This window comes from Mercenaria mercenaria, chromosome 1 (assembly GCF_021730395.1).
Source record: "Mercenaria mercenaria strain notata chromosome 1, MADL_Memer_1, whole genome shotgun sequence".
NCBI classification, from domain to species: Eukaryota; Metazoa; Mollusca; class Bivalvia; order Venerida; family Veneridae; genus Mercenaria; species Mercenaria mercenaria.
In genome coordinates this window covers 78,177,089-78,193,710 of record NC_069361.1, presented here as the reverse complement: position 1 = coordinate 78,193,710, position 16,622 = coordinate 78,177,089, and the positions used below count along the sequence as shown (strand labels likewise).

Sequence of the window (16,622 nt, the reverse complement as noted above, 5' to 3'; positions counted from 1 at the left end):
AAAACGATAATCAAGTGGGGTGAAATATCATTTATATCTCCACTCACTGTCTTACTTCCGGCAATATATTATACCCGGCTGGGCTTCAGTTAAAAGCGTTGAATGTCGCCTGTGCTCGATTTACATACTTTGAAACATCATAACAAACCATTTTGACCAGAGTCCAGTAAATTTAGATTCGCCGCCAATATTATTGCGGCATTACAGTGCAGTGTGTAACAGTTCGTCCAAAGGCATAATCTATTTCACAACTTTGTTATATCTGAACTTCATCCCGCAACTTAAATTATTTACGAACATTTGCATAACTACATGAATGGATTGTAATATAAAATTTGCACGATCATCACCAAAATGTTCGAGTTTGTCAACCGTTAACTGTTATATCGAGGACTACAAGTTGTCCGAACAGTGAAAGAGCTTCATTAATATTAGTCGGCTTCGTTAGTCTTTTTTCTAACATAATCCTGTTAAACTGGCATTCAAACTGTATGTCGCAGCCTTGCCACTTTTGAACAGCATAATCAGCCACAACCTTCTGCACATCTGTAGGATTTACATCTACTTTATAATCAATGGCCCCTGAAAAAAAGTTCACTGAAACAGTTAACTCAATGCAATGTAAGGATAAACCAAAATACTGTCATCTACCATCTCTCTCTACTGTCATCTACCATCTCTCTCTACAGTCCTCTACCATCTCTCTCTACTGTCATCTACCATCTCTCTACTGTCATCTACCATCTCTCTCTACTGTCATCTACCATCTCTCTCTACAGTCCTCTACCATCTCTCTCTACTGTCATCTACCATCTCTCTCTACTGTCATCTACCATCTATCTCTACAGTCCTCTACCATCTCTCTCTACAGTCCTCTACCATCTCTCTCTACAGTCCTCTACCATCTCTCTCTACTGTCATCTACCATCTATCTCTACAGTCCTCTACCATCTATCTCTACTGTCATCTACCATCTTTCTACTGTTATCTACCATCTCTCTCTACTGTCATCTACCATCTCTCTCTACTGTCATCTACCATCTATCTCTACAGTCCTCTACCATCTATCTCTACTGTCATCTACCATCTCTCTCTACAGTCCTCTACCATCTCTCTCTACTGTCATCTACCATCTCTCTCTACTGTCATCTACCATCTCTCTCTACTGTCATCTACCATCTCTCTCTACTGTCATCTACCATCTATCTCTACAGTCCTCTACCATCTATCTCTACTGTCATCTACCATCTATCTCTACTGTCATCTACCATCTCTCTCTACTGTCATCTACCATCTATCTCTACTGTTATCTACCATCTCTCTCTACAGTCCTCTACCATCTCTCTCTACTGTCATCTACCATCTCTCTCTACTGTCATCTACCATCTCTCTCTACAGTCATCTACCATCTATCTCTACTGTCATCTACCATCTCTCTCTACTGTCATCTACCATCTATCTCTACTGTCATCTACCATCTCTCTCTACAGTCCTCTACCATCTATCTCTACTGTCATCTACCATCTCTCTCTACAGTCCTCTACCATCTATCTCTACTGTCATCTACCATCTCTCTCTACTGTCATCTACCATCTCTCTCTACTGTCATCTACCATCTCTCTCTACTGTCATCTACCATCTATCTCTACTGTCATCTACCATCTATCTCTACTGTCATCTACCATCTCTCTCTACTGTCATCTACCATCTCTCTCTACTGTCATCTACCATCTCTCTCTACTGTCATCTACCATCTCTCTCTACTGTCATCTACCATCTCTCTCTACTGTCATCTACCATCTCTCTACAGTCCTCTACCATCTCTCTCTACAGTCCTCTACCATCTCTCTCTACTGTCATCTACCATCTATCTCTACTGTCATCTACCATCTCTCTACTGTCATCTACCATCTATCTCTACTGTCATCTACCATCTCTCTACTGTCATCTACCATCTCTGTCTACAGTCCTCTACCATCTCTCTCTACTGTCACCTACCATCTCTCTCTACAGTCCTCTACCATCTCTCTCTACTGTCATCTACCATCTCTCTCTACTGTCATCTACCATCTCTCTACTGTCATCTACCATCTATCTCTACTGTCATCTACCATCTCTCTACTGTCATCTACCATCTCTCTCTACAGTCCTCTACCATCTCTCTCTACTGTCATCTACCATCTCTCTCTACTGTCATCTACCATCTCTCTCTACAGTCCTCTACCATCTCTCTCTACTGTCATCTACCATCTCTCTCTACTGTCATCTACCATCTCTCTACTGTCATCTACCATCTCTCTACTGTCATCTACCATCTCTCTCTACTGTCATCTACCATCTATCTCTACTGTCATCTACCATCTCTCTCTACTGTCATCTACCATCTATCTCTACTGTCATCTACCATCTCTCTCTACTGTCATCTACCATCTCTCTCTACAGTCCTCTACCATCTCTCTCTACTGTCATCTACCATCTCTCTCTACAGTCCTCTACCATCTCTCTCTACTGTCATCTACCATCTCTCTCTACTGTCATCTACCATCTCTCTCTACTGTCATCTACCATCTCTCTCTACAGTCCTCTACCATCTCTCTCTACTGTCATCTACCATCTCTCTCTACTGTCATCTACCATCTCTCTCTACTGTCATCTACCATCTCTCTACTGTCATCTACCATCTATCTCTACTGTCATCTACCATCTCTCTACTGTCATCTACCATCTATCTCTACTGTCATCTACCATCTCTCTCTACAGTCCTCTACCATCTCTCTCTACTGTCATCTACCATCTCTCTACTGTCATCTACCATCTATCTCTACAGTCCTCTACCATCTATCTCTACTGTCATCTACCATCTTTCTACTGTTATCTACCATCTCTCTCTACAGTCCTCTACCATCTCTCTCTACTGTCATCTACCATCTCTCTCTACAGTCCTCTACCATCTCTCTCTACTGTCATCTACCATCTCTCTCTACTGTCATCTACCATCTCTCTCTACTGTCATCTACCATCTCTCTCTACTGTCATCTACCATCTATCTCTACTCTTGTATAGCTAGTTATATTTTTCGAAAACAGAATAAGAAATTTTATTTTAAAGTGTAAAATCTTGAAAAGTATGTACGTTCATCAGTCTGTCTGTCAAGCAGACAGCAATTGTGACCAGTTTTACTTCGGTTCAAAATGAAAACTCTTCCTCTCTGAACCGCGTTACACTACAGTAATGAAATACTGAAATGATTAAAACACGACAGTACTAGTCCATTATTTCACCCCCTAATGATAACTAAAGTAATGTACGCGTATGTTTTGTCTATGAATACGAAGTGTGTTCTTTACATTGTTGGCGTGGACCGAATTCGCTGTAAATATTCTCCTGTAATGGCTGAGAAACGAAAACGCCAAACAGATCTTTCTCGGTTATTTTACTTAAAACTGCATCTCGATGTGTTTGGTACATGTATACAGATGTTCTTACCAAATAAGTTTGGCAAATGGTAAAGAAGATCTGGTTTTCCGCCGGGCGACGTAACATCACTGCTCTCCCTTATCGTATGCTGATTCCAGTCAATCCTGATTTTATCTAAATCTTGTTGCAGCAGATCCATGAAGCAGAAACGCATGCATTCTCTGTATGAATAGAACAAAATTCATAAATTATCTGAAAAGTGGCTTACACGGATAGTAATAGCCTGGCCAGCAGGCCCTGAAATATCATGTTTCTATCTTTTAATGTTAGGTGTTCAGAAGCCAGTCGACTATCCAGCTTCGATTTCAAACTGCCCCAGTCAATAAGAGAAGATCTTATAAAACAGACTAGAAACATTTCATGAAATATTATTGGAATAAGAATTACAAATTATGTAATTTTATCAGACTAGTGACTAGTCTAGAATAGTTACTATCTAGAGATGAAATTTAATGTACTGTTAAAACTTATAGAACTGTTAGTGAAAAATGTCGCTATAATTAAAGGTACATTAATTTGAAATGATGTGACAGATGACCTGATGCAGATCTACAAAGTAAATTACACAGAATAAAGTATTTACACGTGTAAAGGGTCACCAGTTGAGAAAATTCCTTCACTTTCCATACTTGCGAACAAATCTATCCAGGACTGACACCCGCCTTGTCTTCCAGAACGCCACCATCGCTCTATACGCTAAAATGTGTAATGTCAACTTTTGATTAAAATCAATCCATATTGTAAAAACATTACAAGAAATAGACTAAAAATGTCTATATGTAAATTAATAATTAACATACATTCAAATAAGACTAATTGTCTCCGTTTTTGTGTAAAATATATGTTTGCTGATTCAGCGCATAATTATATTATACTAATTTCTTTATTCTCGATTGAGAAACAAGTTCTTACAACTTAGTTTAATTGCTCTCGAAACTCATTCAAGAAAATATTTGAACTAATTAATTGAAAGCTAAGTTATGTTGACATTGCCACTGTAGCGACACTTTGTCTCGATGAGGTGAACATTTGACTAAATTGTTATGAAAATCATTCATGGCGTTTAGGAGATATGGTGCGGACAGGGATCGAACCTGTTACCTTGACCTTGAGTCGGCGCCTGTCAGATGGAATGTGATTTCTGCACATCATCTAGACAAACACCAGGGCTTAAACCTTTCACCTTTAACTGTGACCTTGTGCCGGCGCGGCTGGAATGTATGTGCACGTCGTCTCTATGAACGTTTGACCTAGGCATCAAGAAAAACCTTCATTGCGTCTAGGAGATATGCAACGGACAAAGATTCATCAAGGAATTTAAACCTTTGCCCTTAAAACTGTGACTTCGACCTTGACACGGAGCTGCTGCAACGTGGGTTCTGCATGTAGTCTCTATAAGGAGAACATTTGACAAAAGTACCATAAAAACTTTAAGGCGTTCAGGAAATGTGAAGCAGACACTTTGACATTGAACGGTGACCTTGACTTTGAGCCGGGGCGGCTGGAACATTTGTTTGGCAAGTCGCCTCTATGATGTAAGTTCATGAAAATTCTTCAAAGCGATTAGGAGATATGCGCAACGAACACGAAATCAGTGGTTAGAACCTATTACCGTAAAATTTGACTCTGGCCTTGCGCCAGCATATGGGTTTTGCAAGTCGTAACCAAAGTTGCATAAAAATCCTCCAAGGCGGTCAGAGATATAGAGCGGACACGAAATCTGGACGGACGGAAGGAACGACGCAATGAGAGACGGACAAAGATCATTTATATAACCCGTCGGGATTTAAAATTTAAGACATTGTACAGAAGAATGACCAGTAAGCACATAACGTGGTTACAAATACCTGATTAGAATGCGATGACCCTATAATTACACTTTTTTCTGCTGCCATATCATCCGTATGCTCCCACCTGAATGCCTTCTGGATGTCTTCAACCAAAATATTTTCAGTGCCGCCGTCCATACGTACACACCTTGGAACTGCTGAAATGACAGTGACTATGTGAATAATGTATGATGATTGAAAAACGACGAAAGAAACTAAAACGAAACAATACTGATGCGAGAAATCGACCGACTGACACACGCACACACTCGCACACACAAACACGCACAAACGTACACACAGAGAGTTATTTTGCAACGCATTAAGATTTTGATTAAAAAAGATATCAGGCCATACCAAATCGTTGCTTCGTTTGTCGTCCGGAAAACAAAAAGAAAGCTTCAGAACAAATTCGAAACAGATTTACTCCTCATTACCAGAATTTCTTAATTTATACTTGACAGACGATGGAATGGAAACAAAAAAGAGTGAATAAACATAATTACAAACACAGATTTTGCAGGGATGCTCCAAACAATCCGTCAGCAGATGCTAAACGGATAAACGATTTGATATGGCCTAGTCATAAACAAAGAAAATCAAATAATTTAATAATAAATGAAACACTTATACAAACCATTAATATCACAAAGGTATTTCAGGAAGAATGTTGCTACAATGCTTGGGTTGTTGTTCGAAACTGCTACATGTAACCATAGAATGCGACGTGAGTACCTTTAAAAACGGAATGTATATATAATTACTAAATTATTGATTTAGTAGTAATGTGTAGCCGGGTTATTACTTATTAGCTAACAGATGTATCCATAGAGGATATTTGTTTGTTTTGAGTGGATATGGAATATATCTCATCGGATTTAAATATTTTCACGAGCGCGATTTGGGCTAGTTTTTCATTTTAAATCGGTTTTATTCTTCAATGTTTATTTATTATCAAATTTAGACAAATTCTTCAATACAACAAAAAATAAGAAAGAAATGCATGTAAAAGAGATGTTACCAGAAGAAGGCAAAAGTACAGACCGCTGAACAAGAAAATGGTTGTGAAACGTTTTCTTTTAAAACAAGAGCTAGTAGAACACGAAATGCCCACCCCCACTTGATCTGCAAGTGGAAGTGTGGTGGACTATGTATATCAATAGGGGTCATCTGCTGGTCCTGGTCAACCTCCCTTTTAAGTTTCGTGATCCTAGGCCCAAGCGTTCTCAAGTTATCGTCCGGAAACGGTTTAACTGTTCTGGACACTGTGACCTTGACCATTGACCTACTGATCTCATAATCAACAGGTGTCATATGCTGGTCATGACCAACCCCCCTATCAACTTCCATGATCCTAGACAGGCCCAAGCGTTCTTGAGTTATCGTCCGGAAACGGTTTAACTGTTCCTGATCACTGTGGCCTTGACCTTTGACCTACTGACCTCAAAATCAATACGGGTCATTTGCTGGTCATGACCAACCTCCCTATCAACGTTCATGACCTTAGACCCAAGCATTCTTGAGTTATCATCCGGAAACCGATTGGTCTACTGACAGACCGACATACCGACCGACAGACAGACCATCTGCAAAACAATATACCCTCCCATTTTCATTGGGAGGGGGGCATAATAAACATATACACGTAGGTATTCATTTTCTTAGATCAATTCCAATCTTTCTAGATCACCTTTGATACGATGTTCGAGTAAAATGTTTTCTCTCCACCACACTCGTACAATAAAAGTACATGTAGTTCCAACAATGGGGGCGGAGCTATATCACTGACAGTGTTAAACCAGTGACATATATGGAATTTATTTCACTGACAGAATGCAGTATTTCATTAGTTAGCATAAAATAAAAGAGTTAGCTTGAATAAAAACTTATGTATCGGTAACAATGTTATTTCCCTTTATACATCTAAGTAAATACTATTAAGGTATTAAGTACATGTACCCATCAATTGCTCCATGAATTGGAAACCCATATCGTTTGAGCTTATCGTAGCCATCTATGTGAACTAGAAAATTTGGCCCTTTATTAATGTAAGTCCTTCGGTCTATAACTCGGTTTCGTCTTCTAGCTACCGCTTCTGGGTCGAGCGTTTGTAATATGGATGACACCGTGTGCCTAAAAAACACAAAAAAATAATGTTCACTGCTACCTAGAATCTTACATGATGAATAAACATAATACAAATTTAAACCACTCTATTACACATTATAATGTACCAGTAACCAATGTTGTGACACTTAACTGTGAACTGGCAGGAACCTAGGATCGAACCCTCCACGGCTAACTCCAATGATAGTCCGGCGTTCTCCGACAGAGTGCTCTTTCCAGCAAAAGTGATATTGTCATAACATTGTTTAGGCCAGATAAATTTATCCGGATGTTAAAAGGCAATGGGGTAGAGGGTCCAATATTAGACATGAACTTTGGTTCATGCATTACAAAGAAGTAAGAAGTTAATTATGGCTTTAATCTGATTTTTTAAATCATGTAGTTGGTTTTCCATTTGCTGTCCAATTCTCGACTAGGTCGAAATTTGGGTGGTGGTGACGGGGCGGAGGTTCGGACATGATCGGGTGCGGATGTCAGTCTAAAACTACTTTTCTCTGGCTATACTAATATATCAAATCATCTAAACAATGTGAGTGTTGTCGATAAATTGGTGCTCGAAATTCAACTTATTATATTATTATAATAATAGTTTAGAAACAGGCTTACGAAGCGTCTCGACCGGTTTTATAGTGGACGCAACTTGACCCCGATGGTTGACCTTTGCATTAAAATGAATAATAAGGCACAACCTATTATTGAAAAGGAGTGTAGGTAAAACACGAGTTGCACGAGAAAAGGAAATATGAATTTGAGTAAATATAAATTATTGTATTGGAAGGTTTTAACTGATCAAATGTAAGTATATATACTTTGATACTGCACTGTATACAAACTAATTAAATATAAATATACACGGCTACCCTAAGCACCGTTGATTTCTATAATGAAATAATCGATATGAATAATCAGCCTAAGGTCAACCGTCGCGGTCAAGTTGCGACTACTTTTTTTTTATATCGTTTAATTAACTAATTAAATTTATTAATTTGCCTGCTATTTACGATACTGGCTTAACCTACCTTGATACAACAAGCCCATGTGCTGAAGCCAAACGACGAGTCATACTTCTATATCCAAATGTCGAACCACTTCCTTGAAGTTCCAACTAAAATACACCTTATTTACCAGTAAACAGCCCAGGAAACAATAAAACTACCTTCTCGGATGCCATAAAATGTACTTGCACTTCCTTTTCATAATTTTATAATTATCACCTCATATTGTTAAACTTTTATAACAAAATTTTAAAAGCAAATGACCATTTTTTCGGAAAAATCTGATTACTATAAAATTCGATGTCTGTTATTTTTAAATTCTCACGACTTATTTATCTCGTTTCCCATCTTATTAAGTCGTGAGATGTTTAGACCACGTAATAAGTCTTTGCCACGAGATCAATAATTTATGCCATTTTTATGCCACCGTAGGGTAAAACTTGAACACGCATTTTATATAAAAAACACTTACTTCAACAGCCTGAAACGCCCGCTGACGTCGCTCTGTTGTTGAATGGCGCCTAAGACCCAGGGAGCGCAACTCTCTGTGCAGCTGTCGAATGCTAGAAATATTCAATAAAGTTTTTTTTTTCTCAGAGAAAGTTATCTTGCAATAAATGTTTCCATTTCGGACCGTACGGAATATATTTCACATGGCGAAGGTATGTACAGCCAATATATACATGAACATAGTATTACAATGTACATCTCGATGAGATAAAAATATAAATACATTGCCATAAAAGTGATATGGTAGCAGGATCGCTGTGTCTAGTTCAGTTGGTAGAGCGCTGCACTGTCAATCTAGGGGTCGCGGGTTCGATCCACATCTGCAGTGTGGAAGTACTGGTTCTACCAGCAGATAAATATGGTCACCGAATTATTTCCCCGGTAACGCCATTAAATTACTGAAATAATTTTAAGAATGGGTGAAGAAAGAAATATGAACGCGCAATTTAGTTCTGCACGAAAAGAATTGGGTCCAAATTCATTAAGGGACTGTAAATAGCGGATATTTTTTATACCATATATAATTGTGTTCAGGTTTATATGTTTTGTGTAATTTCTTTTCATGTTTCTTTCCAAAAATAAAATGAATATGCTGTCGTAAGAAGTCTCAACGCACTCTAAAATTTATGATTTTTAACTTATGATATACGTTTTATGATTTTTAACTTATGATATAGGTTTTATACTAGGACTATAGGTACTAAATTTAGGACTTCATTCACAATGGACGGACGTTGTGTGAACATAATTATTTCAACTTTAGATTTTAAAAATCTAAGAAAACACATTTTGTAAGAATCTATACTAATAAACACAGGGGCTCAGCACGGTGGGGGGATGGTATACTATGGCCTTTTGTGCAATTCTGACCATCCACATTTTTTTTCTTCCTGGATGGTCAGAATTGCACAAAAGTCCATAGTATACCATCCCCCCACCGTGCTGAGCCCCTGTGATAATAAATGGATGAACTTAACACGATATACAATCAATCGAAATTAAGGGCGCAAATTCGCACTCGCGATTTCATACATGTATCCGAAATAGTGATAGTTTTCTTTTCACACAAGTTTATTTATAAGCATACTTCAGTTTCTATATTATTACTAAAACGGAGAATATTATAAAGCATATTAGAACGTACAGTTCTGCTGCATTTTATCATATCAAAGGCTTCCAGATAAAATTTACATACCTGATTTTGATCCCATGGCAGCAATGCAGAATTATAATCATTTCATCGTACGTGTACCCAGCAAAGAAATAATCACGAATTAGATTACACTCTGCCATATGTTAAAGAAAATCAAATGCGCATCGCATAAAGTTTTATTATGTTCATTAATGGACAGTTATCAAAGGGCATGTCATCAGACAGGACAACGGATCTCTGGCTATGCCCCTGCTTAAATTACCTCATAAAATAAACACATGTATAAAAAGTAACAGGAGTACTGTAGATAATACACGTTTAGAATGTTAGTATGTGCATTCAAGTATGTTTATGACTGTTGTGATGAAATTTTCACAGAGTATCCTTGTAAACGTGTCATTTTCCTATGTATTATTAATGGTCGAAATGAATGACAAAATGTGTTGCTGGCCTATATCTGCAACGGAGAAGTTAACGACCAGGTCGTTTGTGTTGAACATCTACAGTGCCGATTTTCTTCAAGAAATACATGATCCTATATTATATAAGTTTTGTTGCCGTAGCAACCACATTTTGGTCTGAATGAAAAAAAAAATAAATAAAAACTAAAATAAAATATGTTTCACAATCTTAAACTTTAACAATTTTCACATCTCCTTATCCTTTATTCACATGCAAGTTTAATTTATCTAGCTTGCGAACAAATGAGATTTTTTTCAGACGGATGGACGCCGGTCACGGACGTCCGGATTGGAAGACGGACGGACTTACGGACGGGCTACATCTATAGTCCCATCGATATATATTCATGTATACCAATTAATGCGAAGTTTATATATCATTTTACATGTATATAGTCGTAAGCATGCTTATTATGTTTACGGCTTCATCGAATTTTTTAATACCTGACAATATTACAGAGTTAGCCTAATTGCTGCTAAAATCTACAATATTATTATATATATATGAATAACACGACATTATCTAAAGGATACTATCGTCATGCATTTCACCGTGTAACGATCTCCATATAATATTATCCTCCATGATTGAAAACCGGCATATGTGTAATACTTCTACGCATGCTTAGCGGAAGGCGCCAAGGCGCCAACACGCCAGAACGACAAATAGGACTTTTGTCGTCCTGGCGTTCTGGCGTCTTGGCGCGTTTGCAGGGCGCCAAGACGCCAGAACGACAAATAATACGCGCCAACACGCCATTTTGAAGGCGCCAGGACGACAAATGTATCTGTCGTGCTGTCGTTCTGGCGTGTATGAAAATGTCGTCTTGGCGCGTTCATTTGTCGTCTTGGCGTGTTGGCGCGTTGGCGGGGGCGCCAAGACGCCAAGACGCCAAGACGACAAATGAACGCGCCAAAACGACAAGTATGAATTTTGTCGTCTTGGCGCGTATAATTTGTCGTCCTGGCGTGTTGGCGTGTTGGCGCCCTGCAAACGCGCCAAGACGCCAGAACGCCATGACGACAACTTCTCAATTTAGCGTGTTGGCGCCCCCGCCAGAACGACAAATGCCTTGTTTGTCGTCTTGGCGCGTATAATTGTCGTCCTGGCGTCCTGGCGTTCTGGCGCCCTGCAAACGCGCCAACACGCCAGAACGAGATGGCAGAAATCAGCCACCATACTAAACCGATAAAGCGGGACAGATCTACCTGTCATAAAAATCAATAAATCCAACAATCCAATATCATCGCTACCGGACGGATTCGTTGATTTCCGTACAAATTGTTGTTCTTGTTGTAACACGGGGGAAAAATCGATAATTAACAGCTTTGGTCATTATCTGATGTATTTACAGGCGGGCGGTTAGCTAAAGGATATACTTGATTTGAATGAAGTTTTAATAACATAACATAACATAACATAACATAAATTTTATTAGTCTTAAGCATAAACAGCTCATCGACATACATACACATAAATATTCACAAGCATGCGTAAAAACATATATAGAGCAAAAACAGATTATATATCGAGAAACACATAATGCAAAATTCTTCTGACATAACATTGCATTAAAGTTTTATATTTAAGTTAACCCATCTCAATTCTGATATTAGATTGTCTTCGTTTAAAAGCCTTAGTAATGAATAAGGCTAGCTTATTAAGCACTGACTTGTTTGAACAATTTAACAATTCGATAAATTTGTAAACACTTGCATTCCTATAGTAATACATTTTAATGTATTTTTTCCTTAAGTCATTATACAATGTACATTTTAAAATGAAATAGAATTCATCCTCTATATCATTTAAAGCACAAAACGAACACAGTCTTTCATTTCGTGGAATTGGGTTGGTCTTATGTCTAGCTTTCTCTACCAACAGATCATGTGAGCCGAGTCTTATTTTAGCAATTGCACGTTTATATTTCAAACTGTTTAACACTTCAAGATATTCAGCCATTCCAAACGTTTGTTTTATTTCCTTATACAGGTATAGGGATGGATAACTGTTCAGGTTTTCAGACCAGCTGGATATAAATGTATCGTTTAGCCTTTGTTTTAAAACAGGCAAAAACAGGTTAATATTTACTGAACTGGGAAAAACCCAGACCTCACCAAATCCTAGCTGATGCAGCATATTTTTCATGTCCAGTGACCAATTATCAATATTGTTTTCCGTCAACCTTAACATATTTTCCAAATATACATTTAATATACAATTTTCATATCTATTATCTAGAATCACCAAAACCGCTCCATTTTATCCACGATCATACGTTGCTGATCCGGTTTTTAAAGTAACGATTGGACACGGTGATTACGGCGTTTAAAATGTAAACAGATAATTGATAACATATTAAGATAAAGTGCATAAACAACGTTTCCGATATGTTGACCGAGCGATAACGGCCCTGTTTCGAACTTTTCGTCGTGAGTTCGATTCCCAGACCCGTACTTTTGATAAAACGTTCAAGGGAGGCAACTCAATTTAGTTCATTTAGTTCCAACAAAAATATGTCATTATAAACGCGTAATTTTCTTTAAACACTCTTCATCTTAAATATGATGTAATGTTTTTAAGTTCTAATGTGTTATATTTAAGCACACCAGTTAGTTTTATAAATTTTATGACAATCTTAAACTTCAGTCGATTTCCCGGTTATAATTTCAGTATTGATCAATGTAATGATACTGGCATTTTTATACGAAAATAGAAACCGGAGAAAAACAAACTAATACAAAATAAAACAAAAATGGACGGATGGAAGATTCAAACCGTTAAAAGTATAACACCCAATCATCCCCTGCGCCAGCATACCAACTGTTGATCAGACCTCATATATATTTTGTTTTAAACGAGAATGCTATATACGAAAATAAAAACGCCATAATACTGTGCAGTACTTTTTTTATACCAGTACTTACTGTATACGATAGTTCTTTACATAAATAGTGAATATGTATATGCATTTATTGCCCGTTCTATAAGCAATGAACTTGGCCTGAAAATAATTCCAAACCGATCGCGACATTGAAGATGTTTTTCACAATTATTTCTAGCGGACAGATTTTTCTATAGCTCTGCACATTTATAGATTGATGTATCACAAGTTAAAATAAAAATATAAAAAATGATAGCTACCCGTGCTTCTTTTTTCAATATTCAAAGTTTATTAAGAACACCAAATTGGTATTTTTGTCTGAAGAAACAATACATACATGTTATAATAAAACAAGTGCATACAGCTATTTACTTAAAATCCATTCTGATGTTACTGTTTTTTCATCACAGTTAATGGATCTACTATAACTATGCACAAAATGTCAACATATAGATATATTAACACAGAAAAAATACTCTTGACAGATGTCGAATGTATCTGAAACTGAGAAAAACACAAAGTATTTCCTAAAGATATGAAAAATCTAGCGGACGGATTTTTACCAAATTTTTTATTATGTTAGCTATAACTAGGACAAAAAAATACTAAACCAAAAAAAATAATATCAACCCGTGCTTCTTTTCAAGAAAAATTAAAAAATGTTCACTCCACCCACAAAAAGTATTTTTTCATTACCCCACCCACCTAAACAATATGATTTTTTTTCTTACACAACAAATTGCACAATGTTCTAAACAGTTTCATAACTAATTTTCTTATTCACATGCTGAATAATATTCATTTAAGTTTTCATACCTCTAAGTCAAATACTTTTTAAGATACGTGCTACACAGGCTGTCATGCCATTTACGTTTATATTTGACTAAGTCAAGGGACATAAATCTGTTTTTTACAGAGTAAAACATCAAATAAAAGCGCCGGTGCACAACTTCGCATGCTGAATTAACTTTTGTATGGTTTCATGACTCTAGGCCATATAGTTTTGAGGTACATGCGACATACATTTTTAGGCTCTTTATTTACATTTTGACTGTGAATGGCTATAACTCTGGTCTTACTTTGTGAAGTCCGGAATTAGCCTGGCACAAAAAGTATAACGACATTTTTAGCAAGTCACATTTGTACTTTAATGAGATAAATCTACATTCAGATTTTCTGGATTTTTTTGTAACTTAGAGTCTGCTGAATCGTTACTCGACGAAATAGTTCAACTTGGCTGTCCACAATGTATTCGATTCGAGCAAGATGAGTTTTTTGAACACGAACATCCTAAGACTACTCCTCCCATAAAACAGCATCACTTTTAAAGGTAAAATAAGCACGACCTATATTGTCAGCATATATATATTTTAAGCGCAAGTGGGCTGCATATCCGACAATTATGCACCTTCGACGGCGGATCCTTAAATGATTTCAGTTGTTATCGCTTGCTGCGCGATTGAGCTGCGCACAAAATATTGTGATGAACTCCTTTAAAACCTAAAAATCTAGTAAAAACAGTAGTTCTGTTCAACCAGTTATTAAATACCTTGAAAACTTAACTCTTTTATTTAAGTCAAAAATGTAAAATATACCCTATGTATAAAACAAGAAACTTCTGATGAACAAAATTACATTCCAGCTTTATTTCTTCTAATATTGTATTAAATATATGCTATGACACACCCTGATTTTATAATCCAGCAACTCTGTCAATCATCCGCTTGATCGCTGTTGGCTGGAATCCACTGTTTGTTACATAGAGGATATTACATGAGTGTCTTTTCATATTGAATTTATTAAACGAGTTGAATAAAATGATAAAATGCGAGACTCTGCCGAGCATTTTATCAATCAGTTTATTCAACGAGTTTAATAAATTCAATATGGAAAGTCACATATGTAAATATGTAATATTCTTTTTATCACATGTTAGTCTTTCCTGTCGAAACATCAAAAATTCTACTTTCTTTTACTATATAAACAAGTCAATTTGACCAACGTTTCCAATACTATAAACGACGTCGACGTCAAAGCTTTATTACACTAGTGTATTATCGTTTTACACTCCCGCGACGTCAAACATGTGATAATGAATGTTATAAAGTCAGTCTAGATTATTACAACAGTGGCAAAACTGAACAAAATGTATAACAGATCATCTGTGTCAGAATATAATTTGAGCAAAGCTATAAACAATATCAACAATATTTTAAAACAATTTATTCTAGATGGTCTGAGACAATTTCATTGAAAATGAATATGTTAATATTGGTTTGCTTTACTATTGATTTTGCCAGCGATATCTGTAAAGGCTGATTTAGGACATTTTGTTAAGGCGCGTTAACGTGCGTGCTGTTTATGTAGAACATATCCCTGTGTCGTCCTGGCGCGCCTGCCAACACGCCATAACGAAATTTAGAAAGTTTTGTATGCTGTTCGGCGCACGTGCCAACGCGACAAAAATGAAATAACAACGCGACAGAACGAAACATGGAACACATCAAAACAAGACATATCATTTCGTACTGGCGCAAGCGTGCCATCAACAATAATTTCATGTTGGCGCGCACGCCATAACGAAATAAAATGTTTCATTGTCTCGCGTCGGTTTTTCGTTATATTGTGTTGTTAGCTTCGTTTAGTCGCATTAGCACACACACCAGAACGATACACAAAACATTCAAAATTTCTGCAGCATTGAGTAGTATGATAGAGGCGTTTGCTAGATCATGTTATATCTATTCACCAAACAATGCTCCTGTGTACCCCCACTAATCCTAGCATCCAGAATTATTTAGCGGTACGGTAGAGTCTTTTGCTTTTGGATACAATATAGGGCCTAATGTTGTTTTTAGCTCTCCAACCTCGTTATAACCTCCGTGGCGTATATCAGCGTCTCCGATTATCGCATAGGAGATGTAAAGAACTACAACGCTGTGACTACAACGCTGTGCCCAGTTCTACCTTTAATTGTTGTAACGTATCTAAGAATCATGTAACAACAACGGATATGACGCAGACGTCACTAGCGCGACGTCGTATGTTAAAGCGCGGTAAATTACGTTATAACATTTTCTACACCGATCTTACTCATGAAGAATAACAGGATTGATAACAACACTAATACAGCGTGCAGTATATTTCATATAAGCTTTGATTTTATAAACGTAAGTTTCATACCA

General features: G+C 37.2%; 1 protein-coding gene across 4 annotated transcripts; it reads right to left on the bottom strand.

Moving 5' to 3' along the window:
* Positions 1-15: 15 nt before the first annotated feature.
* LOC123556376 (uncharacterized) lies at positions 16-11,474 on the bottom strand. Of its 4 annotated transcripts, none has more exons than XM_053551762.1 (10): positions 11,087-11,474; positions 10,134-10,224; positions 8,901-8,991; positions 8,453-8,538; positions 7,266-7,439; positions 5,944-6,041; positions 5,325-5,461; positions 4,061-4,173; positions 3,487-3,638; positions 16-582 (listed from the first exon to the last, which is right to left on the bottom strand). In XM_053551762.1, exons 1-10 carry the CDS (start codon positions 11,136-11,138, stop codon positions 368-370), a joined length of 1,209 nt encoding a protein of 402 aa, XP_053407737.1. In that variant the 5' UTR covers positions 11,139-11,474; the 3' UTR covers positions 16-367. The 4 variants fall into 4 exon arrangements, with proteins under 4 accessions (XP_053407737.1, XP_053407733.1, XP_053407740.1 ...); XM_053551758.1 differs by having other exon boundaries at positions 5,325-5,464; positions 11,087-11,471; XM_053551765.1 differs by lacking the exon at positions 8,453-8,538 and having other exon boundaries at positions 5,325-5,464; positions 11,087-11,469.
* Positions 11,475-16,622: the final 5,148 nt, after the last annotated feature.

Bases quoted from the DNA above. Each gene is read 5' to 3' on its own strand.
- LOC123556376 (XM_053551758.1), bottom strand. From the start codon at position 11,138: ATGGAGGATAATATTATATGGAGATCGTTACACGGTGAAATGCATGAC. The intron at 3,639-4,060 runs GTAAATACTTTA...CTATTCATACAG, and splicing joins ACTGGTGACCCTTTACACGT to AGAATGCATGCGTTTCTGCT. The intron at 583-3,486 runs GTAAGAACATCT...ACTTTTTTTCAG, and splicing joins CCATTTGCCAAACTTATTTG to GGGCCATTGATTATAAAGTA.